At 46.0% G+C, this 27,265-nt stretch overlaps 1 protein-coding gene across 1 annotated transcript in view; it reads left to right on the top strand.

Annotated features, from left to right (window-relative positions):
- Positions 1-4,615: 4,615 nt before the first annotated feature.
- LOC134393989 (alpha-2-macroglobulin-like protein 1) overlaps positions 4,616-27,265 on the top strand; it is a 65,288-nt gene continuing 42,638 nt past the window's right edge. The window contains exons 1-11 of the mRNA XM_063119068.1: positions 4,616-4,842; positions 9,638-9,821; positions 12,483-12,521; positions 13,064-13,208; positions 13,520-13,572; positions 14,565-14,585; positions 16,909-17,077; positions 21,161-21,245; positions 23,554-23,677; positions 25,513-25,627; positions 26,832-26,941. Coding sequence (XP_062975138.1) covers positions 4,631-4,842; positions 9,638-9,821; positions 12,483-12,521; positions 13,064-13,208; positions 13,520-13,572; positions 14,565-14,585; positions 16,909-17,077; positions 21,161-21,245; positions 23,554-23,677; positions 25,513-25,627; positions 26,832-26,941 — 1,257 coding nt within the window. The 5' untranslated portion in view covers positions 4,616-4,630. The remainder of the gene's footprint in view (positions 4,843-9,637; positions 9,822-12,482; positions 12,522-13,063; positions 13,209-13,519; positions 13,573-14,564; positions 14,586-16,908; positions 17,078-21,160; positions 21,246-23,553; positions 23,678-25,512; positions 25,628-26,831; positions 26,942-27,265) is intronic.

Genomic DNA, 27,265 nt, shown 5'->3' on the forward strand with positions numbered 1-27,265 from the left:
TTTAAGTGTTGTGATGAAGGGGGAATTTCACCAGGTGCTCCATGCGTACAAATGACACTGGCTGAAATTCTCTCTTGATCACAACTGTTAAAGATACAGGAGCCCTGTCCTCCTTTTCATATGGTCACCCTAATCTACACCAAGCAGGATATACTTAAGACTTTGAAAGGGGGTTGAAAACGGTGTAAAGAGTGGGCTGCAACTGTTGTCAACCGTTATAAAGCAGTAGTGTAAATCCTGCCAGGGTGTTGCTGGTCAAAGACACTAGCCCTCCAAGGGGTTGGGTCAGGGGAAGAGGGCGTGGCCCTCTGAGGATCCCCCAGTGGGCTGGGTTGGGCCACCCCAAGGACCAGATTCCCCCCCCCCCGGGCTTGAGGTTATACATCCCAGAGGTAAAGGCATTACTAGAAATATCACAGAGCTGATCTGACACTGATGACATTTTTAACATCTGCAGAGACTCTGCCACATAGCAGAGGTGAAAATTTTGCTTTGGAAATATTACTGCTTCTCTCACGTAATGGCTGAATGAAAGTGGAGTGATTTATGACGCACTCGGAGAAACAGCACTAAATGTTAGAAGCGTTTAGGGTTGTTTTTCTGCCCTCCTACTTTAGGATGAGGATAAGAAAAGGAGGACAGGGCTCCTGTATCTTTAACAGTTGTATTGAAAAGCAGGTGTCATTTGTATATATGGGGAACCTGGTGAAATTTCCTCTTCATCACAACACTTAAAGCTGCAGGTGCCCTGCCCTCTTTTAAATCTGGTCACTCTAGTATAGCTCCTGCACTTTAACTGTTGTGATGAAGAGGGAATTTCACCAGGTTCTCCATATATACAAACGATACCTGCTGAAATTCCCTTTTCTATGCAACTGTTAAAGATACAGGAGCCCGGTCCTCCTTTTCAGATGGTCACCCTATCCTACTTAGCATTGTTCTGTGCCAGCCGGTCACCATCCGCCCACTCACCTTCATTATGCCGTTAGCCACAGCAGCTCTTCGTAATGGGGTGATAATGAGACTGTTGCCTTGAAGCTGAACCTTGTCCATTACATCTGACAGGAATTTAATTTTTATTTTTTAAAAAGGGTTTGCTGTAAGGCCTGCCTTGTGTTCCTGGCCTTGCGTTCCTGGCTTCTGAGTGCTCTTTCGTTGTGACTCTAGGCTTGCCCTCTAGGCCTGTCTTCTAGTTTGACCTTGGATCCTGGTTGCTCTTCTGCCTTGACTTTATCCAGACCACTGTCCAGAGCCCAATCATGGCAATATCAACCAAAAATATGTATTTAGATTAAAATGCAGCTATTGTAGGGGGATACAAAAAGCAGAGGTGGCCACTAGGTGCATCTCCAGATGTCTTGGACGTCAACCCCTAGCATTTCTGATTGTTGCTCATGCTGGCAGGGGCTTGTGTGAGTTTAAGCCCAAAACATCTGGAGATCTACCTTCTGTCAATCCTTGGAACGGAGTGTGTAAATGTGGATAAACTTGATGCCAATTGATATTTTATTATAAGAATAAACCATTACCCAGAGGACCTTCTCTTTTGCTGCTCCCAGACTGTGGAATGGCCTACTGGAGGAGACTCGTCAGCTTGACAGTCTACTAGCATTCAAGAAAGCTATCAAGACTATCTCTTCCGGCAGGCCTATCCAGTAGAATTTTAGGGTACTTTTAGTATGGTTTTAGGATGCTTTTTAACAGTGTATACTATGTTTTAATAAGTATTGTATGTATTTTATGTGTGCTGTTGTTCCCTGCCTCGATCCAATCAGAGAATCAGGTAAGAAATATATTATTATTATTATTATTATTATTATTATTATTATTATTATTATATTAAAAATTAGAGGCACGATTCAGAAATCCTCACCCTCTGAAGAGGCTGAGGACATGGAGCCCACCTATGTGGAGGCAGCAATCTTTCTACTATAACACCGAAATTTCTTTCCTCTAGAGTTGCAGTCAGTTTAGACCCCCATCAGCCTATATAGTTAGGTCTTGGAGGGATGTGCTTCACTTTGTATTTGCTGAATCTCGTCTGCTATATTATTGCTCATTCACATTCACCTACTTGGGATAGATCCTCATCAAGCTCTTTACAGTCTGCTTGGGATATTGTCCTGAATAAGTTGGTGCCATCTGACATTCAGCTACTTCACTATCTTGTCCTGTTCATAAGTTTTAAACAAAACTGGTGCCTCTTTCACATCCTTGAGTGTACTCTACTCCATTTTGAAACCTGTCTGTTTATGCCTACTACCTGCTTCCTCCTGGGATTTTTAATTTTTTAGATTTTAACTTGTTTCCTATCTATGAAGAGCCTCGTGTGGCGCAGAGTGGTAAGTGGCAGTTACTACAGCCAAAACTCTCCCCATGGCCTGAGTTTGATCCTAGCAGAAGCTGGTCGACTCAGCCTTCCATCCTTCCGAGGTCGGTAAAATGAGTACCCAGCTAGCTGGGGGAAAGGTAACCATGACTGGGGAAGGAAATGGCAAACCACCCCACTACAAAGTCTGCCAAGAAAACGTCAGCGAAAGCAGGCGTCCCTCGAGGAGTCAGCAATGACTCAAGTGCATGCACGAGAGGGTCCTTTCCTTCTTTCCATCCTCTCTATAAGAAACCCTCATCTCCTTCTATGAATGCTAAGCTTCCATGGGAGCTTTTAGGGAGGGACTAGTCAAAAGCATTTTGATTGGCGTAGTGAATCAAGCCTGAAGGCTTATACCCTTCACCCTGATGCCCATTTTGATATTGATCGACTTTCTGGTCATTGACCCACAGTTCTTGTTTAACTGACCTTCTCAGGAAGTATAAAGTTCAGTTAGATCTGTTCCAGAACATTTCTAGACACACGTATACCCAATTAAAGTTCAATAAACAGTGTACTTATTTGCCTGGTGCAAGGGTGTATTATGATGAGGCGCAACTGAAACCCTTACTGAGTGCATCCTCGGCCAGTCTGCGTAGGAGGAGATGTAGATGGTGCAGGCTGCACAGCCCAGTAAGTTATGTCTGTGCTGGGTTCTCCTGCCATTCCATTTTATACCAAGCCTCTGGTTTAGCATAAGCCCAGGGCCGATGCCAGACTACTTTGCACCCTAGGCAAGATGAGCTACTTGCACACACCCCCAAAAAAATATTGCCAACTTCGATTTTTAAGAACAGATGTTTTGTGGAAAAAAATAAAAAACACAAAACTTGAAACTGCTAAATTTATTATGTTTTGTTCTTAAAACAGCTAATTTGTACAAAACTCTGACCCTTAAAAGGCAGTACTGTGCCCCTCTGAGGTCTGCGCCCTAGGCGGCTGCCTAGTTGTCCTAATGGTAGCGCTGGCCCTGAATAAGCCCTAAACAAGTTGGACCTATGGGCAGTTTTGAGGCGGATCTGCCCTTAGGGTATGGAGGTCAACTGACAAAACACTCACTCAGTTGCAGGGCCGGTGCGACCATAGAGGACAGTAAAGCAGCCGCCTAGAGCGCCAAGCTCAGAGGGGCGCCGCTGCTGGCCGGGCACAGCACGCAGCAGCACTCACCCGCGCGTTGGCTGTGAGGCCGACCCGCCCGGCCCAAGGATTCGGCTGGGCCTGGGCGGGCGAGATGGTGCGCCGGGGTAATGGCGTCTGAGTTAAGTCGTCATGGACTAAAGTGACATCTGAACGTGTCTCTAGAGCAGTGGTTCCCAAACTTTTTCAGGTCACCGCCCCCTTGGTTCCACAAACTCATGCCCAGTGCCCCCTACCCTACCCTATAAAAATCATTATTCAGAATAGCAGCTTTCAACGACCCACTAAGGAAGATAATAACAATAAAACTCAAAACAGTAACAATTAATTTAATATTTATTCAAAATCCAAAGCACCCGCCGCAGGATTGCTGAGGGAGGGAGGGAGGGAAAAGAGAGCGAATGCCTCTGTTTTGCAGCCAGCATGGCGGGGCACACCAAGCAGGGTATGTCCTTTCATTCGCATTTTGGTGCTTTTGAAACATTTCAATTCACCGTTAAAAGGACTCTTCTTAAACAGTATTAATACATGTGTGGATTCTTCCCCTATATGGCTTGGGACCAAACTACCTTCTCCCATAAAAATTTCTCTGGGTTTTAAGACCTTCTGAAGAGGCGCTTCTCGGAAAAAAACCACCTCAAGTGCCCCCCTGCTGCCCCCTTGCCTCTTAACGCCCCCCCATGCAATCCCACTGCCCCCAAGGGGGCAGTACAGCCCACTTTGGGAACCACTGCTCAAGAGCATTAGATTCCCAATTTGAAGTTGTCTTCTATTTGAAGGGCAGTCCAGTCCAAGTCCAGTAAAGAACCATAAGATGTGAGCGCAGAGGCCTATCAACAGCCAGCACCTGGACAGCAGACCAAGCAAGTCTTCAAATGCCACGTGGTTGTAATAGATAACATACCCAAAGCTTAGGCTTCACTAAACTCCTGCTCAGTACAGACAGGAATCTCGGTATCATCCTTAGCTGCATTACGCTGCCCTATTAGCTGCCTCTGTATCTCATCTGAAATAGTCACAGTAATGCCCCAGGCCTGGGGTTAGTGGGAGAAGAGTTGAAAATTTGTGTTGCTTACACAGCACCAGGGGGAGAGTAAACATGGGAGTCATTGACCCAGGGAGATGAGGTCTGTACACTTCGTGGTGCCTGTGTTCTTTGGAACGGAGGGATCTATGGGAGGCTATTTAGGTCTGTGCACCAGGACTCTGGGGCTGGAGGCTGCGGAGAGCTCCAGCGTGGATCTGCAGCCCAACACAGTTCAAGCTATGGGGGCAGCCAAGCTCCTCTGGGCCCTGGCTCTGCTGTCACTCGCCGCTCCAGCCATTTCGGATCCGTAAGATTTTTATTTTTCATTTCTCTTTGTTCAGCCGGTTTCATGAGGAAGATGAGCACATATAAGTGCATGAGAAGAAGAGCACGATAATGCTGAGCTATGGGTGGGCATTGTCCCAGGTTGTCTTCGAACGGGAATTGGATGCAGAGTTTTTGAGCAGAGGGTGTTGAACTTCTTTCAGCCCAAGGGCCAAAAGCTCTCGTGGGCCTAGAACAAAAGGGGAGGGCAAGATGCCCCAAATACAAGCACATTTTAGCTTACTGTCAGCAATTAAGCCTGACGGGAGGCATTTCGGCCTTTTAGAGAAGCCGGGGGGGGGGGGGACAGGGACATGGAAAACTCTTCCACCATTGGCAGCTGGAAGAAAGGAGGTGGCACCAGGGGAAGGGGGTGTGGGCCCATCTGAGGAACACTGGAGGGCCAGACAAGGACCCCAGGCAGACTGGATTAGGACCCTGGGCCAGAGGTTCCGCATCCCTCTTTGAGAGCTTTTTCAGACATGAGATTTAAATCGCCTTCTCACCTTATGTGACATCTCACACTATTGCCCCGCTCGTACTCTTCACTCCTCTGATGCCATGTTTCTCACCTGCCCAAGGGTCTCCACTTCCCTTGCTCGGCTTCGTCCATTTTCTTCGGCTGCCCCTTACGCCTGGAACGCTCCTCCAGAACATTTGAGAACTACAAGTTCAATCGCAGCTTTTAAAGCTCAGCTAAAAACTTTTCTTTTTCCTAAAGCTTTTAAAACTTGATTTTGTTCGGACTTTATACTGCTAGTTTTACCCTACCCTGTGCCTGTTTGGTGCATTCTCTTACCCTCCTTATTGCTTTATTATGATTTTATTAGAATGTAAGCCTATGCGGCAGGGTCTTGCTATTTTATTGTTTTACTCTGTAAAGCACCATGTACACGGATGGTGCTATATAAATAAATAATAATAATAATAATAATATTAATAATAATAATAATAATAATAATAATAAGAAGAAGAAGAAGAAGAAGAAGAAGAAGAAGAAGAAGAAGAAGAAGAAGAAGTGCAAGTCAGTCCTGTGCAGGGTTATTCAGATCTAGGCCCCATTAGGTTAAACAGATGTTACTCGCAAGTAAGCTTGCATGGGGTTGCAGCCTTGGTTTCTTGGGGAAGGGAGAGCACTTGGGACTTGCAATGCCTTTGTAAATATTGTAGGGTGACCCTATGAAAAGGAGGACCGGGGTCCTGTATCTTTAACAGTGGTATTGAAAAGGGAATTTCAGCAGGTGTCCTTTGTATATATGGAGAACCTGGTGAAATTCCCTCTTTATCACAACAGTTAAAGCTGCAGGAGCCATACTAGAGTGACCAGATTTAAAAGAGGGCAGCTTTAACTGTTCTGATGAAGAGGGAATTTCACCAGGTTCTCCATATATACCAATGACACCTGCTGAAATTCCCTTTTCAATACCACTGTTAAAGATACAGGAGCTCTGTCCTCCTTTTCATAGGGTCAGCCTAAAATATTGTGATATTGACAAAAATACACAGAATAGAATAGTAGAGTTGGAAGGGGCCTGTAAGGCCATGGAGTCCAACCCCCTGCTCATGCACAGCTCAAATCAGCCTTGCCTAACCTGGTGCCCTCCATACTACAATTACTATCAGCTCCAATCAGCCTGACCAAGGATAGGGATAAAAGGTTGGGGGAAGGCTAGCTTAAGTGGAGGCAAAGGCGGAAAATGCCTCACACAGCAACTCCTGCAGGCCTCTAGGGCTGCATCTTCGGTTCCAGCTAACTCCATCCACTAAAATGTGCTCTCTCTCTCTCTCTCTCTCTCTCTCTCTCTCTCTCTCTCTCTCTCTCTCTCTCTCTCATTGGTGATATGGTATATCCAATCATAGTCCTATCTAGAGAAGTACTGGAATGAATGGGATTTAAATTACTTTTGACTAACTACATCCCATACATTTCAATAATTATACTCTAAGTAAACTAATGCTGGATTGCACCCTCTCTGGTGTGGAGAACGTGGGTAGGGAGATTACTGCAACACGCTCTACGTGGAGCTGCCTTTGAAGACAGTTCGGAAGCTGCAGCTTGTGCAAAATGCAGCGGCCGGATTGATAACTGGAACCAGAAGGTTTGAGCATATAACACCGATTCTGGCCCGCTTGCATTGGCTGCCTATACGTTTCCGAGCCCAGTTCAAAGTGCTGTTTTTAACCTATAAAGCCCTACATGGCTTGGGACCGCAATACCTGATGGAACCCCTCTCCCGACATGAACCTACCCATACACTGCTACCCAAACATCTAAGATCCTCCTCTGGGTGCCTACTCCAAGGGAAGCTCAGAGGATGGCAACAAGGGAGAGGGACTTCTCAGTGGTGGCCTCCCCAACTACGGAATGATCTCCCTGACAAGGCTCGCTTGGCACCAACATTGTTATGATTTTGGCGCCAGGTCAAGACTTTTCTCTTTTCCCATGTTGAGGGTTTGTTTGTTTTTTGTTTTTAACTGATCCCTGGATAGTTGATAGAAGTCTCTTTTTATGCCTTTTATGGTTTTAAATTTTGTATAGTGTTTTTTAAATGTTCAGTGTTTTAAATTTTTGTAAACTGCCCGGAGAGCTTCAGCTATGGGGCGGTATATAAATGTAAACAACAACAACAACAATTTTTTTCTCCTCCCATAATACTATATCTCAGGGTCATCCTATGAAGCTGATTGGTGGGAGATTCAGGACAGATAAAAGGAAGTACTTCTTCGCACAGCGCATAGTTAAATTATGGAATTCACTACCGCAAGATGTAGTGATGGCCGCCAACTTGGATGGTTTTAAAAGGGGGTTGGATAAATTCCTGGCGGAGAAGGCTATCAATGGCTACTGGCCCTGATAGCTATGTGCAACCTCCAGTATCAGAGGTAGCAAGCCTATATACACTAGTTGCTAGGGAACATGGGTGGGAGGGTGCTGTTGCACCCATGTCCTGCTTCTGGGCTTCTGGGGGGAATCCGCATGTCGTACCGAGACCGCTTCTAAGCGACCCCAGTGTGACGTGAAAGCGATGGTGTAACTGGCCTTTGGAAGAGCCGAGGAAGAGGCGTCCTTGCCGCCGCTGCTGCCGCCGCCGCCACCCACAGACCTCCTCGCCGGCTGGGACGGAGAGCTCGGGGGAAGAAGGCAGGGTGGAGAGCTTCTTCCGCTCTCCACCCTGCCTTCTTCTGCCAAGCTCTCCAAGCCGGCTTCTTCCTCGTCTCTTTTACAGGCAATTTACATGATCGTTTTCGGGGTGCACTGGGGGCGGATGGAAGCGCCCTGAGAACGACGTGCGGATTCCCCCCTGGTCAACAGCTGGTTGGCCCCTGTGTGAACAGAGTGCTGAACTAGATGGAACCTTGGTCTGATCCAGCCTCAGGGCTCTTGTGTTCTTAAACTGTGGTGTCTTGTTTGATTATCTGTGGAATCTGGTCTCTGCCCCATCCCTGCAGCTGAGAGCCATCAAGAAACATTCACATTTTTTGTCATAACTCATTCATATTTTTGTCAGTAGTCAACCCAGCCAAACCAAAACAATATTTTACAAACAAAGGAGACCACTGGTGAGGTAGAATGAACAACCTTTGGGGTGGGGGTGGAATACAAAACCCAACTAACTAAAAGGTCCATGAAATGATAAAAGTATTGAGGTGGGGGTAGGGTGGGGGGTTGCAGGAGCTTGCCACCAGTTTAAAAAGAACTAGGGTCCTTTTACAAAGCAGCGTGCTGAGCTTCTAAATTAGGGTGACCATATTTGGGAAACCAAAAAAGAGGACACCTAGTGTGTGTGTGGGGAAGCAGCTTTCTGAGTCCTGCAGAAAGTACGTTATTCCCCCGCCACCTTAAAGAACCCGATTGGAGTGGAGGAGGGGAAAGGATTTCATTCTGTACCACCACCATCCACTCCAATTGGGGCCTTTTCTATAATGTCCACGAATGACCCACTTTCCCCTTTAAGACCTCAATTGGAGCTCGGGGTGGGGGAATGATGTGCCTCAAGAAAGCATGTCATTCCCTCCTGCCATGCTAATGGCAGCCTTAAAGGGGAAGGTGTGTCATTCCAGGACATTATTGAAAATTATAGAAAATCCCCCCTGACACCATGGAAAGAACAAAAACCAGGACAAATCCGGGGAAATCCTGACAGTTGGTCACCCTATTCTAAATCAGAGGTGGGCCCTCCAGATGTTTTGGCCTACAACTCTCAGCACCCCTCACCATTGGCTCTGCTGGCTAGGTTTGATTTTATTTATTTATTTATTTATTTATTACATTTTCATACCGCCCAATAGCCGAAGCTCTCTGGGCGGTTCACAAAAATTAAAACCACAAAAAACATCCAACAGGTTAAAAACACATGGGAGCTGCAGGCGAAAACCTCTGGAGGGCCACAATATTTTTTAAAAAGGTACACGCACAAAAGGCATAGACCTGGGAGCAGGAGCATTGGGGCTTTTTGCAGGCATTATAGAGTCTCAGTAGTAACTGGCAAACTCACATAACCATACCAAATAACAGTATTTGCACAAAATGGAAAACTTTTTCCAAGGACAAAATGTCGTAATTTGAGTACTAAGGGGAAAAATTGTTTCAGTGGATTGTTTATGCAAAAGCCAATAAGCATTACTGAAGGTAAGGAAAAGAAGCTATAGCTTGTTGAGAGCTGTCTGAATCCGACATAGCATCTGAGTAACAACCATTCTGTTATTGCACTAAAATGGATCTTTCTTTGGCAAGCCACCCAGAGCATGAGAGATCTCCATTCTCTTTTCTGTTCCAGTCATTATATGGTAATTGTTCCAGCCATCATTAGCCATCCTACTATGGAAAACATCTGTGTACTCCTACGTTTCCTCCCAGAGACTGTCAACCTCCAAGTAACATTGACGATAAGGACTCAGAACTACACTTTAGTAGACAAAGATGTGGAGAAGCCAGGGACCTTTGAGTGCATCAGCTTCCGGGTAAGTTTGTCAACTGCAAGCTTCTCAATAAGGAGGTGCAAACCCCCCCCCCCATTTCTTTGCAAGAGAAGAAACATTGCCCTGGAATGATGCCAGAAGGCAGTGACCTATGACATGCAACCAAGCACTGATCTAGACCAGTGGTTCCCAAACTTTTTCAGGTCACCGCCCCCTTGGTTCCACAAACTCATGCCCAGCACCCCCCCCCCCACCCTACGCTATAAAAATCATTATTCAGAATAGTGGTTTTCAATGACCCACTAAGGAAAATAATAACAATACAATTCAAAACAGTAACAATTAATTGAATACTTTATTCAAAATCCAATTGGTGTGCCCTGCCATGCTGGCTGCAAACAGAGGCGTTTGCTCTCTTTTCCCTCCCTCCCTCGGCAAGCCTGGGGCAGGTGCTTCCCATTTAGAGGGGATTCTAGGAGTTGAAGGACTTTTTTCTGTCTAAACATGCATAAAATTGTGCCTTTAACTTATTATGTCACACTAGCATGAATACAGGAATCAAATAGGATTTCCTTCTTCCGTGGAACACACTTACTTAGGAGTAAGCACCATTTTGTTATTGGAAAGGATAATGTATTTTACTTTAAAATTTAAAATAATTATCTGCCACCTGGTACAGAGTTTTCCTATGGAAAAACTGGCTGGGACTGAAGTAGAGAGGCACTAATTTTACTGTACTTATTGTTTTTAAATATGGTTAAATATCCCAGTTACCTTGCTATTCTATTTCTACAATTCATTTTCTCCTGTCTTTTCTTCACCCTCTCTTCGTTTTCAGGCTGCATCCTATGCACATTTACCTCAGAGTCAGTTCTATTGATCTCAGTGGGGCTTACTTCTGAGTAGACATACTTAGGATGTGCTGCAGCTCTGTTTTTATGGTGACACAAGATACACACATACCATGTTTACCAAAAGAACGCTTGAAAAAAAAGGGGGTTGGGCACCCTGAAATAAGCAAGGGCGGATAGGAATGGTTTCATCAAGCATTCTGGAAAAAGGTGCTGCTGAATCTTCTATAGCCAGGAAGGACCTGGGGAATTGCAATTCTCTCTCCCTCCCCCTTTTCTTTTCTCTCCCTATCCTGTTGTAGTCCAGATTTTTGGGGTGGGTGGGAGCACACACACAGCATCTCTCTCTCTCTCTCTCCAACCCCCCTCCCCCCAAGCCTCACAATAGCTGCCAGGCTGATTAGGACAGGAGGGCAGCAGCTCAGAAGGGAGATGGCCCCAATCTGCAACTCCTGATGGGGGGTGGGAAGGGAGCCTGGTGATACACAAGCAGTCCTGCTCCCCACCCAGCTGGAAGGCCAGTGTTCTTGGCAGCTGCTCTGCCGCCCGCTGTCCTCCACGTGCTCCTTCCTCTCCGCCGCAGGACTTCCTCTGTTCCCGCCTTGTGCAGCAACTATCGCGAGAGGTCTGCCGGGGCAGCTTGTAGGAGGGAGCAGCTCTGGCTGAGGGAGGGAGCGAGCGAGCGGGCGGCGGTGGCTCCAGCAGGAAAGAAGCCCTGGGCCCTCCTAGGCAGGAGAAGAGTGGAGGGGGGGCAGAGCAGCTGAATTCGCCGCTGTTTCCTGCTTTGCTGCCTCCTGTGGGTGCTTCCCCCACCCCCTACTTCTGGTGGGGCCGCTGTGGGCTTGAGATAGGAGGAGAGAGTGGCTGCGTGAGTGTGGGGAGAGCAGCTGAATTTGCTGCTCGTTCCTGCTCGATCCCTGGGTTTTAGGACCTTCTGGAGAGACCACCTCGAGCGCCCCCCTGCTGCCCCTTTGCCTCTTAACGCCCCCTTATGCAATCTCACCGCCCCAAGGGGGCAGTACCGCCCTCTTTGGGAACCACTGATCTAGACAACATACTCATTGTGATGGGGACTGGTGTCACTGTAGCAATTCCCAGCTATAGGTTTTAGTAGAACTCACCTTTCAGTGGGTATCATCATACCATGGGCTAGTTCACATGGCGTGACAGCCCACCACAGGATATTTAACCCACGGTGAGGCTGTGACGCATGTGGGACATTTTGCATATCCATCCCCCACTCTGGAGTTGTCGTGTCATGTGAACTCAGGAAGTGTGGGTTATGTGAAGGTTAAACAACCCTTGATTAATCCATGGGCTGGGTTCACACAACACACCAACCCTCCCAGTATGGATTGATGTTGAACCGTGGGTTACCATATTGTCTGAATACAGTATATTTTCCACAGGGTGGCTTGTTAAACATGCACTGTGGTTGTTAACCATCCTGAATAAGACATGGGTTCTCAAGGTGGCTTGTTCCAGAAAAATCAAACACACTGCATGGTTAACAAGCCACCCTGTAGAAAACGTGCTACATTCAGGGTCCCGGCCGGTGAGGAGGTAGGTGGGCGGCGGCGGCAAGGACGCCTCTTCCTCGTCTCTTCGAACAGGCAAGCTACACGATCGCTTTGGGGGCGCACTGGGGGTGCATGGAAGCGCCCTCAGTACGATGTGTGGAATCCCCCCATGTTTGACTTTGGGCCTGCCAAATTTTTTACAGCAAAACAAAAGCAATAATTCTACATATTGTATTAGTTTTGGTTCATGAATCTATGAATACATGAAAGAACCTTTGTGCTAATTTAGTTTCCCCCTTCCCCACTCCCTCTCCCCTTTTCTCTCTCTTCAGGTCCCTGATTTTCTTTCCGGTGCAACGTCTAGCGATATCGTAAGTGTTGTATCTCACAACCACTCCTTTTCTTCTAATATTCTGGACACTGGAATGATGAAGGTGATAGAAGAGGGTGAGCGGGAGAGCTTTTAGAAATGCTTTAGGAGGAAGAAGGGTCTCAAAAAGGGGGAAATGAGATAGAGAAAACAAGGATGAAAGGGGAAAAGAAGAGAGAAAGACAAGGGGTGTGTGTACATGGGGGGGGGAGTGGTAATAAGTGAGTGTGGCCGTAGCTAGACCTAAGGTTTATCCCAGGATTATCCTGGGGTCAAACCTGTTCATCTCAGTGCCACACAGGGCATCCACCGCTCAGGCAGGGACGAACCCGGGATGATCCTGGGATAAACCTTAGGTCTAGCTATGGCCTGTGTGTGTGTTTGTGCGTGTGGAGGGGGAACTTGACTTCCCATTTCCTGGGGAAGAAGGAACAGGATAGCAGAGAGAAGCCCAGTTTGGGGGGAATTCCACCTCCTGCAAAATACTTTCCTGTTCTCAGTTTTTCTGCTATTAAATCAGTTTTCCTCCTTTGCTCTGTGAAGGAAGACACCGTGGCCAGTGTGCACGTTCTAATTCGAAAGGACGGCATTGTGAGCTTTGAGGGCCGGAAGAAGGTGCTGGTGAGGAATGCTTTCATCAGGCATATCATAGAGCCAGACAAGCCCTTTTACAAGCCCGGAGAAACAGGTAGGCAATGAGTAGCTAGTGGAACCTGGAAGAAGTCTGCAGCCTCTGCCTCATCTTTTGGGGTGTGACGATGTTAAACAGGGATAACTGGCAAACAGGTATTGCAAGAGCTCAGATCCTCTGCAGATCAGCATGAACTAATTAATGCAAGCAAAGTTTGCAGAAGCAAGATTCCTTTGCAAATGTTGTAGCGGCTGAAATAGAACTGGAGAGAAAAGAAAGATTGTCACCTACAGTTTGTTTTTTAAAAATAGCCAGCCTTTTAAAAACACTATGTAATCACAATTAATATCTTTATATTTGCTTTTCAGTCAGCTTTCGTATTGTGAGGCTTGATGAAGAATTTAAGGCCATTAATAGAACCGTGAGTATTACTTTCGGGTACATGAAAGGTTAGCCATTCTGGGGGGGGGGGGATCTACACGTCGTACTGAAGGCGCTTGCGTGCGCCTCCAGTGCGCCCCGGAAACGATCGTGTAGATCCTGCCTGGTAAGAGACGGAGGAAGAGGCAGAGGAGGAGGCGGCTGGGGAATCTGGCTGCGTCCTTGCTGCCGCCGCCCACCTCCCCGCCGGCCTCCTGCTGCTGGGGAAAGAACCACCCGGGTTGGAGAGCTCGGCGGAAGAAGCCGCCCCACCTTCTTCCGCCAAGCTCTCCAACCCGGGTGTCCTTGCCGCCACCGCCCACCTCCCCGCCGGCCTCCTGCTGCCGGGGAAAGAGCCACCTGGGTCCGGGTGGCTCTTTCCTCGGCAGCAGGAGGCCGGCGGGGAGGTGGTGGCGGCGGCAAGGTCGCGGCCGGATTCCCCAGCCGCCTCCTCCTCCGCCTCTTCCTCCGTCTCTTACCAGGCAGGATCTACATGATCGTTTCTGGGGCGCACTGGAGGCGCACGCAAGCGCCTTCAGTACGACGTGTAGATCCTCTCCAGGTCTTCCCTGAAAAGATCAGTTCCAGGGAAGTCTCCTCACTGGGTCCATTGCTCCTTTTTTAAAACATGGAATCGGACCAGGGGTTCTTCCAGCAGGAGGGCTTTTAAACAAATGGTCATTGTGCTGCTACCGCCTTTTCTTTCTTAATGGATTTTCCTTGATGAGAAAAAAGAAAACATGGGAGAGTGATAATTGGAATAAATACTCTGTAGTTTCTATGGGAAATCCCCTCTGTTAATTTATGGCACCTTACCTACATATGTGAGTTTGTGCATAAGCTCTGGGGAATGTTAAGATTTTAATTTAAGTTAGCCAGCCAGCCAACGTCATATAAATTCTTTGGTTGGCTCTACAGAATATTGGGAATACTGGAGGGTTTTTTTCTCCTATTCCTCATGAGAGTGATCTCTCTCTCTCTCGTTCTTTGCAGATCCCTCTGATACAGCTGGAAGTAAGTAATTAGGAATTATCTTATTAACTCTGTATTCCATCTTAGCTTATCTATTCTACAAATTTAAATAAATGACAGTGTACAAGATAAAATAAAAATAAAAACAGAATAAAACACTTTAAAATAGATTTTAAAAGAAGAAAAATGTATAGTGAACCGTGGCTGGTCATTAAGGAAAGGCTTCCTGGAACAATGATGTTTTCAGGAGGCACCGAGAGGAATACAAAGTTGGCACCTGCCTAACCTCCAGAGGCAGGGAATTCCATAGTAGGGGGGCCACCATGCTGAAAGCTCTTCCCTGGTGGACTCCAATCAGAGGATGGGTCTATGTGGAACCACCAGGAGCGTGCCCTAAGATGACCTCATTGACCACGCAGGTTGGTAGGGGAGAAGGCGCTCTCTCAGGTATCCTGGTCCCAAGTTGTTTAGGTCTTTGTACACAAGTACAAGAACCTTCAACCTGGCTCGGTAGCGAATAGGCAGCCAGTGCAGTTCCCTCAGCAGAGGAGTTACATGCTGGAAAGGGGCAGCACCAGACAACAGCCGAGCTGCAGTATTCTGCACTAGCTCCAGCTTCCGGAGCAGCTTCAAGGGCAGCCCCACAGAGAGCGCGTTGCAGTAATCCAAACTTGAGGTCACCAATGCCTGTACCACCGTGGCCAAGCTATCCCTGTTCAGGAGAGGCCGTAGTTGGTGAACCAGCCGAAGCTGCCAGGGCCACTTGAGCCTCCAGTGACAGAGATGGATCTAGGAGTACCCCCAAACTACGAACCTGATCTTTCAGAGGGAGTGCAACCCCATCCAGAACAGGCAATGAGCCTGTCTCCCAGACTCGGCTTAAAGCTACAAAATGTGGTGAGGTGAGGCAGTTTCAGTCCAATTCTTGGCCCGCTTCTTAAAAACCGCATCCCGGCCCTTCACTTTAACACGTGCTTAACAGGCATGTGGTGGACCCGTATGTCTAGTGTGGTCTGCAGCCTGTACTGACGTGTGAACAAATGCAATAGGCTTTGGAGAAGGGGTGATTTGTTCACAGTTCAAAGACACAGGAAATGGTATCTGTGAATACAACTGATCGCCCCCCACAACAAGTATGCCCTTGCTAAGGAAGAACTGTCCGTTTCTGCGCACCATTCTCCAAATGTATGCAGAAATGCCAGTCTGGATGTGTGAGATTGCTAACGTTACAAGAGGAATGCCCTAAATACGGTCTTGCTGATTAGATGAAACACCCATCCGGTCTTGCCCTGACTTTTCGGGTCAGGGCCCCGGGAAGCTCAAAACAGGACACAATTGTCAACACCATTCTTTTTATTTACCCCCTGGCAGCTGCCAAGAACTCCCTCTGAATAAGGCTGTTTGATATTCTAGGTCAGTATAACAGGAGTGATAACACTCAAACCACAAAAACATCAAAACAACTATCATAGATGAATAATTCAAAAACTTTACAAATGTACAACGAACAGGCACATCAACAATATTTCTAGGATGTTCACACTAACATTCACAACAAAGCCTGCAATATAAACTCCTAATATACATATAATGAACTATTCATATATATATATATATATATATATATATATATATATATATATATAGTAATCCGGTACAAATAGCTGTTTCAAGGATTCTTCCTCAGTATGACGCAACTGGTTTACAAAAGGAGCCACGGCTACACAATTAGAAAGGAACCCACCAGGGTTTATCACCATATCATTCTTACGTCCTCCAAGCCAACAGAAATGCTCTCAGCCTTCCCCAAAACTCTAGGGATTATGGAAGTTGCAGTCCAACACATTTGGAGAGTGCCAGGTTGGACAAGGCTGTTCTAGGCAGAATGGCTCTAAAACAGCCATGTATCAGCATAGTCTCCAGGAATATATCTAAAATAAAACGGACCAAAGACTACCTTCCTTCTAAATTAGCCCTTTCTTGTTTGTCAGTAGACAGGTCTGCCCTGTGATTTCAAGTGTTGCATCATTGATGTTTCATCCTATGTCATCACAAAATAGAAAGGGATCCAATGTGTCATTTAAGAATTATTAATAACTAAAGGTGCAATCCTATCCATATTTAGACAGAAAAAGTGTTGCTGGGATGCTGGGAATTGTAGGACATTTTCTGTCCAAACATGCATAGAATTGTGCCCTAAAGCACTCGTTGCATATTCTGAATTGTACAAATTCTTCATCAGACTTTCACAAGAAGTCTTTTAGATTTTTTTTTTGACATTCCATTCTGTGAATCCCAGCCTTGTTGATGACTGAAGTCAAGCGAACACACATGACAGGTGTTTTGGTCTTGTTCCTGCACGCAGGATCCTAACGGGAATCGAATTGGCCAGTGGGTGGATGTGGAGCCTCGTCACGGCATTGTGGATTTGTCGTTCCCTCTGGCCTCTGAAGCAGCCCTGGGAACATATGTCATCACAGTGGGAAATGCTAATCCTGAGCTGGGAAAGAGAAGATTCACAGTTCAAGAATATGGTAATATTTTAGAGAACGTCATTTTGGTAGGAAAGGAGGAGTGGATTAAAAATTAAAATGGGCTATTAAATTTGTAGTATTCCTTCCCTTTATCCTTCCTTCCCTTAGAGTTAAAATGCAGAAGTTGAAATATTGTGTTTATTGATTGAGTGAACAGCCTACTTATCCTTCTTAAGAAGCCTAGCTGCCTTGGATGTTTTAAAAAACACACCAAAACCCATCAGAGAGGCAAGTATCTTACAGGTTAGGCTGCAATCCTGTACGTGTTTACCTGGATGTCAATCCCACTGAACTCAATGGGATTAACTTTTTAATAAACCTGTGTAGGATTGCACTGTGTATTTTTCTTAGTAAATGGGACTAGGGCCATAGCTAGACCCAAGGTTTATCCCTGGATCATCCTGGGGTCAAAAGCACCATGTACATTGATGGTGCTATATAAATAAATAAATAATAATAATAATAATAATAATAATAATAATAATAATAATAATAATAAAACTGTTCACCTAGGTGACACACAGGGGATCCAGTGCTCAGGCAGGGGTGAACCCTGGATGATCCCAGGATAAACCTTAGGTCTAGCTGTGGCCTCAGTCACATATTAAAGACAACAAGGAAACAGATCTAATAAAACAGTAATCAGCAGAAATGATGGGTTTTTTTAGCACACCATACACAAGCAAACATAAACATTCCTTCTGAATTATTATAATGTAGGGCTCTGGAGGGCCACTTTTGGTAGGGAGTCCCAACTGGCCACAACTAAGGAACTTTTCTTACTCAATGTCTTGCCAAGGGCAAGAGGTTCGTGGGATACAGGGGCAAGGACTACACAAGTAGAGAAGATTTACAGCTTTTATTAGATAGCAGGCAAGAAAAAAGGACAGAAGAAGCTATAGCAAGAAGCTTTTCCTTTCTGTTGCTGGGAGCCCCAAGAGTGGTCCCATCTGCTGGCCCAATCATGCACACAGCACCTTCCCCCGCAGTCCAAGAGCACCATCGCAGAGGGGGGAAACCGTGTTTGCTCACCGTTGCTTCTCTGCCCGCACGTTTGTCCCTCATTACTTCCTCTTTTGAAAGAGGAAGCAAACAACGGGCACGTGGGCCATTTTGATCCCACTGCTATTGCTGCACTCAGCAGGAGATAGCGGCAACTTCCGTCTTTAAAATAAGTCGGGCTTAGTGGGGCAAAGAAGGCCAGAAGGGAGAGGGACCTGCGAAAATCCATGAGTGCCCAGTAACGAGCGTGCAAGAAAACGCTTGTCTGATGGAGCTCCAAGTCTGTGTCAAAGCTGCCCAATAGAAGCCAGGGAGTCTTATTTATACTTCAGACCTCTCTAGCCCACGTGTGGACTTGTACTGTCGGCCTACTTGGTCACACCGTGGGATGGTCATGTTCTTGACCTTTACCAGTGTTTATGAACATCTGCACAGGGGAACCACCCTCAGTAGATGAGGGCTTCTCCAAGACTTCAAAGTCGCGCTATCTGGTGTTTACATAAACGTTACTGGGGAGCCTGCCGAGAAAGCCCCCCTGGCCAGAGATAAGGACCTTTCCCAGACTTCAAAGTAATGGAAACTGCCTGAGCTGGTGGCTGTCCTCTGACACAGATTACTTCGGTGGCCTTCTTTTACTCCCTATTTGGTATCACATGGTGCAGACAACTGATTATGGAACACACAGAAATCGTCTTAAGCGTTCTTAAAGGAAAAGGCTTTCTCATAGGAATTCAGGCATTGAGGAGCCATGGCTGTATACCACCCTGTGCTCCTTGATATACAGTCCTTTGGTTTATTTTCCCATACGCTCATCATTGTATCAGTACTAAAACAAACGTTGTTGTTGTTGTTGTTGTTGTTGTTGTTGTTATTATTATTATTATTATTATTATTATTATTATTATTATTTATATCCCGCCTTTTCCCCAGTACTGGGACTCAAGGCAGTTTACAAGATTAAAATATGTACAATTAAAACATATACATATAAATTACAAAAGTTAAGATATCCCTTTCCGTGTCTGACAAGGAGCTCATATGTAGAATAGAGAAAAGTGGGACATTTTGCCTTGCCAAACAGTTTTGTTTGTTATGTCCAAATCTGGACAAACTATGGGTAATCTTAACTATGGTGAGGAACAAGCTAACTTCATTCCATGATTTACAATCCTAATTTGTAAACGAAGGGTGGGCAACTTTAGGGGCTTTGGGGGTCAATTCCACCCCTCTGAAACCCCCGGGGGCCACTGTCCCGCACACCTGTGTGCAGGCGCAGACACACACTTCCTCCCCTTGAATCCCAGCAACACTGGGAGGGGGAAGAGACTTTAACCTCCCCCTTCTCCCAGCATGCATTAGCTTCTCCCAGCAGCCCACGTAGGTTGGAATGATGCCAGGGTGCCCACGAGCGACCATGTTGCCCACTGCTGTCCTAAGCCATAGTTCAGATTAGCCACAGTTTTGGGACTGGATAGAACTACAAATCATACTTAACTGAAAACGGCAGCAAAAGATTCTTCGTTATGGTTGTGCCAGAAGGGGAGAGGAGAGGATGAGCGGATGAGCCCGAGACTCACGCAAGCAATGCTAACTGTTCAGTGTTATCTCCGATCCTGAACTGTAGTCAGAAACCGGGTCTCCTGTACATTGTAGGGCTGAACTAGATACGATGTTAATTGTGTAAAATGCAGTTAACCAGCACTTTGAAAGAGTTGCGTTGCAAATGGGATTGCGGTTGAAAACAACTTGGAAGTTTCAGTTACTGCACAACACGGCTGTCAGAATTTGATCTGATACAGCTGGGTTTGTTCATATGAAATAATTTAAAAATTATGCTAATTAAAATTAGGCGGCTCGTGATCAGCACACTCAGGGAGGCAAAATAAGCCAATATATTGCTTATTTCCCCTCTATGATCATGCAAACCTGGGCATAGGGAAAACACAGAAGAACCACGATTTGATGATAATGTTACAGAGCTTCCCCATTTTTAAAAAAGGGAATGAACAAAGAGTAAAAATTTCAGACCTTCCCCATTCCATGTGCAGAAGCCAACCGGAACGGCAGTTGAATCTAATTTCAGTGCCTTCCATCTGACCGCATCCACCACACCTGGGCATGCGTAGTGGGCCAGAAGGCACACTCTGCTCTGCAATCCAGTATCTCACTGCTGCTTCCCAGCATGAGACCCTAGAAGTGGCTGCCTCACTCTGCTTGGGCCATCCCTGGATATTGAATCCATGTATTTCAGAAATAATGTCAGGATCAGATCTCTGTCCAAATCGGGACTGCATGCACTTACAGTGGAGTAAAGAAACCTACGTGCAGGGCTGGTGCTACCATAGAGGCCACTCAGGCGGCTGTCTAGAGCGCCAAGCTAAGAGGGGCGCCGGGCACAGCGCAGCACTCACGCGCGTTGGCTGTGAGCTGGGCCGGCCAAGGATTCAGCTGGACCTAGGAGGGCAAGATGGCGCCCCACGCCTGCCCAGCCGATGCAAAGCCAGGGACGCTGGGGTGGGGCGGCTCCACGTTTGGACTTCCGGAACGTGTCCGGAAGAGAGAGAAAGAGAGAGAGAGAGAGAATGTATGGGTGAATGGGGTGCATGGGGTCTTTGAGTGAATGCGTGTGTTTGTTTGGAGTGAGTGATGCTGAGTGTATATGTGCGCATGCGTGTGAGTTGTGGGGGATGATTTGGAGGTGATATTCCTACTAAATAATGCATTTTAGACCCATAGACGTTCCTTTCCCATTTGTTTGTTATAATTGGCATGACGTATTTCTTGCACTTTAAAATAAATTTAGCAGTTTCAAGTTTTGTGCTTCTTTTTTTTTCCAGGAAACATATGTCCTTAAAATTCAAAGTTGGCATTTTTTGGGGTGGGGTGGGGGGGCGAAAGTAGCTCACCTTGCCTAGGGCGCAAAATAGCCTGGCACCGGCCCTGCCTACGTGTGATCAGAACAATGTTTGGTTTGGCCCTTCGTGTTTGGAGATGACGTCATTTTTCATGCTGGGTTCAGCCTGATATGAGCCATTTTATCTGCTTACTTTCTTCTCTGCCTCTCATCATGTATCATTACAGAGCTGCATAAAATCGAAGTGTGGTTTGAGCCCACACCACTGATCCGCACTTCAGATGAAGAATTTGAGGTCACAGTGTGTGGCAAGTAAATAAAACTTTGTAGTAAGCAATATTCCCATGGGGTCTTCAACCTTTTCAGATCTGGAACCCAGATGGGACCCAATTTTAAGGGATGGACTTGTATGCCCCTTCCTCTTTTTTCCTCTTCTCTGTCTTTCTCAGTGAACAGCTACACTGCAGACATACTTGTTTAATAGTAATTCCTTCTCCCTAAGGAGTTATGGGAAGTGATCTGTAATAGAACATCCTTAGCACTGGCATCGCATCATTTTCAGGATTATTATTTTTTGAGGAGCAAAAGAGCTATGTCGGTTCAACTAGGGGCGGATCCGCACGTCGGCCCCAGAGCGCATTTATGCGACTCTAGGGCACCCCAGAAACAATAGTCTGTACTTGCCTGTAAAAAGAAACTAGGAAGAGACGGAGACGCTGACGCCGACGCTGCCCAGCTCTCCCCGGCCGGCTCCTCGACCGGGACGGAGAGCTCGGCGGAAGAAGGTTGGGTGGACAGCGGAAGAAGCTCTCTACTCCCGCCTTCTTCAAAGAGAGCTCTCCGAGTCGGCCGGGGAGAGCTGGGTGGCGTCGGCGTCGGCGTCTCCGTCTCTTCCTAGTTTCTTTTTACAGGCAAGTACAGACTATTGTTTCTGGGGTGCCCTAGAGTCGCATAAATGCGCTCTGGGGCCGACGTGCGGATCCGCCCTAGAACAGAACCAGTATAAATTTGTAGTGTAGACGTATCTTCATTGTTTCTCCTTCAGTTCACCGCTCCCACCTTTCTAGTTCTTCAAAACAGAATTAATATGGTGTGGTGTCACCCATGTGAGCCGTGAGTCAGGGGGTAGCAGAACTGCTGGCTCACGGGCCTAACCTGGCCCACATTGGTCCACATCCAACACATGGAGCCTCCTTGGAGCCCGAACTCCAAGCCCCCCCCGCCCCACCCTGGAGAAATCTTCTCTATTATCTCTGACCTGAGATTGGGAGATGGAGCAGCCTGCAGGGGAATCCCCACTGATCTTAGCTCAGAGGTAACAGTGGGGATGTGGGCTGCAGGGGACGTGGTCAGTGCTGGAAGGAATGACTGTTCCTCCTAACACTGGCCAAGGGGCCTCCTATGCACAACTCTCATCCCAGCACTGGCCAAGCCCCTTTCCCCATGCTGAGAAAGACACAGAAGGCACAACTCTGCGATTCTGTGATTCTAAGTCCATGCCTCTCCCAGCACTCAGAAACGCAAAATGGGAGAGGCGTGACAAAGAAGGGCATGGTCACAGCTACTGCTGTCAGTGTCCATAGGCACATCTACCTGCATTGTCTGGACCATGGAGGGCCTGGTTGGAAGACATTTGCTCCCTACCCCAAATGCAAATTTTTCTGCACCCCTGCCTTTATTGAAGGCCAGTGCCACGGAACACATGAACATTTGCTGGAGAAAAGTATCTCAGAGCGGTAAAGCAGCAGTTTCTGCAGCTGAAACTCTCCCCATGGCGTGAGTTCGATCCCAGCAGAAGCTGGTTTCAGGCAGCCGGCTCGGGTCGACTCAGCCTTCCATCCTCCCGAGGTCAGTAAAATGAGGACCCAGTTAGTGGGGGAAAGGGAATCACGGCCGGGGAAGGCAACAGCAAACCACCCCGCTATAAGGCCTGCCAAGAAAATGTCAACAAAAGCTGGAGTCCCTCCAAGAGTCAGTAATGACTCAGTGCTTGCACGAGAGGTTCCTTTCCTTTCCTTCCTCCTAGAAATGACTTCAATATTGTATCTCCTCCCTTTCTTTATCCTTCTCTTCCTTTGTTCCAACCCCACACAATCTTTTCCTCTATGTAAAGTGTTGCTTTAGCTCGCTCCGTTCCATTTGCATTTGTTTCTCATTTGCATTTATGTTTTATTCCTGGTGGTTTCCAAAATCTCTAGGTTCAGGGAACCATTTTGCACATTGACCTGTCCACTGAGGGCACATTGACAATGGAATTCCTGTGTCCTGTGGAAGATTCGTAGAAGTATTTTAGGGCCTGCACTTATCTCGCATAGGGTATATGCATAGACTCACTACTGCCCAAGTCCATTGAGTGGACCATAAAGCACACTCTGCCCTTCTCTGTGTCAATGTATTTTAGGAGGCAAGCAGTAAGGTGGCCCAAGTCCTTTCAGGGAAGCTTATTTGCCATGACTGATATTCTCATTGAGTGAGGAGTTTCATTGAGCGAGGAGTTCCAGGGTTCTCCAAGATATAATGAGCAAGTTCGCATGACAGAAGGGTATTTAATAATATGAAAAACCGTTGCTTTTCACGAAAGCATACTTCTTCCATTTCCTCCCATTTACCTTTCGCACAGGTACACATATGGAAAGACTGTTCGAGGAATTATATATCTCAGTTTGGAAAGGAGAATATCATTTTTTTTTGCAAGTGATACAGAGGAAACATTATTTCACATTAGGAAAGAGTATACAGGCCAGGTAAGGTAACTGGGAAGGGGGCATCTTCAGATACATGGGAGGATGGGATGCATTACCTATCCCTACTCTTTAGTTCGGAGACTGGAGATCTTATGCTGTTGCCCAAATTTCTCACTGCGGCCAAAAATGGTGGTTGAGGATGAGGAGAGAAATGCTTCTTGTGGCCATATTGGTCTTTAGGGAGGAAACCTTAATAGTCTACTATATGTGTATATATATGCAGGTGGGCTTTTAGCGCAGCGCTATTCTTACAAAAACAGCATTTTCCTGCTATTGTTCTCTAGCAAATGATATTCAGAGGTATGCTGCCTTTGATCCTGGCAGTAGCATAGAGCCATCATGATTAGAAGCAACTGGAAGCCCTGCCCTCCGTGAATTTGTCTAATATCCTTTTAAAGCCATCGAAGTTGGCAGCAATCACTACATGCTGAAAGAGCAAATTCTGCAGTTTAACTATGCACTGTGTGAAGAAATACTTCTTTTGTCTGTCCGGAATCATTTGGCTTAATTGGATGACCCTCCAGTATTCAAGTATTCTCCACACCATGCATAATTTTATACACCTCTATCGTGTCCCTGCCTTATTTGCCTTTCTTCTAAACAAAACCCCAAAACCGTTGTTACAAATAGTACTGTAACGTTTCTCTGTAGGAGATGTGCTCCAATATCCTGATCGTTTTGATGGCGCCTTTCTGCACTTTTTACAGCTCTACGTTATCCTTTTTAAGGTGCTCCCAACCAGAAATATTCTCCATATTCTCACCATAAAGCGAGGCCTTACCATATGAGCAGTTTTGCTTTTGATCCCTTTCATAATGATGCCTAACAGTGAATGTGCCTTTTTCACAGCTAAATGAGTTTTAAGCTAAGCTGTTACAGTGAATGCTTCCAAAAACGGTCAGCTGTGCGACTATTCACCCTTCTCTTACTATAATGTCTAGCTAAGGAAATGTTTCATTTGATATGATATATCACTATGTCATGCATTTCTACTCTACCTTATTGGCTGACATGGGACAATGTATGACAATGACATGGTGATAACATGTTGTGCATTTCCCCAGCTAGATTTTACAGTGCGAAGGGAGAGGACTGGGTGCATAGCTCCTTTTTGTCTGTGGCAAGCCTACATTTACCATAACATCCAGTTTTATTCAAGCTTCCTATTTTCACATGGCTGGTAGTATTTGGAAAGGATTGTGCATGGCAAAGGTACGACAAATGAAGGAACGTACTTCTCTACGATGCAGTTCCTTCTTGAATGTTACACCAGTTGCACAAAACCAGGAAGGGCTACTCACAGAGACATTTGCCTATGCGGCAGGGTCTTGCTATTTACTGTTTTACTCTGTACAGCACCATGTACATTGATGGTGCTATATAAATAAATTAATAATAATAATAATAATAATAATTTATTTTAAATTGTTTTTTATTAAATTTACAGTATTACAAAGAAAAAAAGATGAAGCTGTTTCTATACTGCCCAGTTGCAAAAGCTCTCTGAGATTAAAACCGTAACATAATCTAATAATAAAAACATTTACATACAAAAAAATATAAACAGTCTTAACAAGCATCCACCAACTTCCTCTTCCCCACATCCATATAACCCACCTTGAGTGCAATAGCAAAGAGTTTCAGGCCTAAGCTAGACCTAAGGTTTATCCCGGGATCGTCCCAGGGTCATCCCTGTGCATCTAAATGACACACAGGGGAACCCGGGAACAGGCAGGGACGACCCCGGGATAAACCTTAGGTCCAGCTAAGGCCTCACAGTCCATACGTACAGCAAATAACTTTGCTAACGTATACTCTTTTCTTTTGATCTTCAGACAGACAAGACCGGTTGCGCCACTTTTACTATTAACGGGACTGATGTTAATCTGAGTCAAAAAGGCTATGACCGTTCCATTCAAGCTTCTGCAGAAATGGAGGAGGAAGGAACAGGTACAGGGGAAATGAAAAGAAAGGGGACGGGTTGATTTTAGCTCATTTTGGTGAATCAGTTTTCTCCCTGATTGTCGTATTTGATAGCCGTGCTCTTCCATCTTTCCTGTCAAGTGCTTATAGAAGGGAAAGGGTACTTGCGACATGTAAAGCTTCTTACACATGGAGTTATCTTGCAGACAAGGTTTCAATCATCCCAACACTCCCAACTAATAGTGGACGTTGTGCAGCTATACTTTCTTTTTCTCCTTGCCTGGACCTGCCATAAAATTTCATGAATGAGGCAGGGTGATTGCCCGATAAAAGAATGTTCTGGAAGCACCCAGAAGAGTTAAGTTTCCCTCTCCCAACCTCCCTTTTGATCCTGATGCTGCTATTTACATAACAAAACACACTCTGATTAATTGCATTCATGGAATTAGCCTCGCATCTACTTTGGCCCTTAGCTTCACATTTTATCTATTTATTTATTACACTTATATACCGACCCCATAGCTAGAGCTCTCTGGGCGGTTTACAGAAATTCTAAAATTGAGATAAAAACGAGTATACAAAATTTAAAATTCTAAAACGCAGAACATACATAAAAACCGTTAAAAATAAGCATGTGAGTGATTAAGATGTGCTGCCATATGCCTGGGCAAAGAGGAAAGTCTTAACCTGGCGCCGGAAGGATAGCAGTGTTGGCACCAGGCAAGCCTCGTCAGGGAGATCATAGTCTGGGGGCCACCACCGGAAAGGCCCTGTCCCTCGTTGCCACACTCCAAGCCTCCCTCGGAGTAGGCACCCGGAGGAGGACCTTAGATGTTGAACGTAGTGACCGGGTATATTCATGTTGGGAGAGGCGTTCCGTCAGGAATTGTGGTCCCAAGCCGTGTAAGGCTTTATAGGTCAAAACCAGCACCTTGAATTGGGCTCGGAAACATACAGGCAGCCAGTGCAAGCGGACCAGAGCAGGTGTTATATGGTTGAAACTTCTGGTTCCTGAAATCAATCTGGCCGCTGCATTTTTCACAAGCTGCAGCTTCTGAACCGTCTTCAAAGGCAGCCCTATGTAGAGTGCATTGCAGTAAAAGTATGCCTCACATACCTTCAGGCTGTTTTCTGGGCTCTTGAAGGAACAGAGGGCATCTCTTTGACATCATGCTTCTTGTCAAGTTCTTCACACTGCTGTGCTGAACCAACATATCATCTCTCCGTGCAGGAGTGAAGAGCACAGGAGAGGATACCATCATTATCTCTGCCAAGGAGGTCGAATTGCACTTTGTCTTACTCAATTCGTTCTATAAGCAAGGTTTCCCATACACTGGATTGGTAATGTACCCTTCCTTTTAATAAAACAGTCTTTGGACCAAATTACCACTTTTTCAGATTGAAAAGTTATTAGGCAATGATGTTGTTTTGTGAAATAGCCCATGTGAAACACTGAATCAGGGTCTGAGTCAAAGCTGGTGGTTGGTGCACACCTCTATTATTATACATAGGTTCTGCCTTTGCAGATGTCGTACTCAGTGTATAGGTATCCAAAGAGCAGTGCCAGAAATATATTGAAAAGCAATGTTTTCTCTGATAAGATAAATCTTAGTTTTTCATGAGGGTGGAAGCTGTGGTAAAGCTGAGGTGGTGAAGTCAGTCTGT

This window comes from Elgaria multicarinata, chromosome 3 (assembly GCF_023053635.1).
Source record: "Elgaria multicarinata webbii isolate HBS135686 ecotype San Diego chromosome 3, rElgMul1.1.pri, whole genome shotgun sequence".
NCBI classification, from domain to species: domain Eukaryota; kingdom Metazoa; phylum Chordata; class Lepidosauria; order Squamata; family Anguidae; genus Elgaria; species Elgaria multicarinata.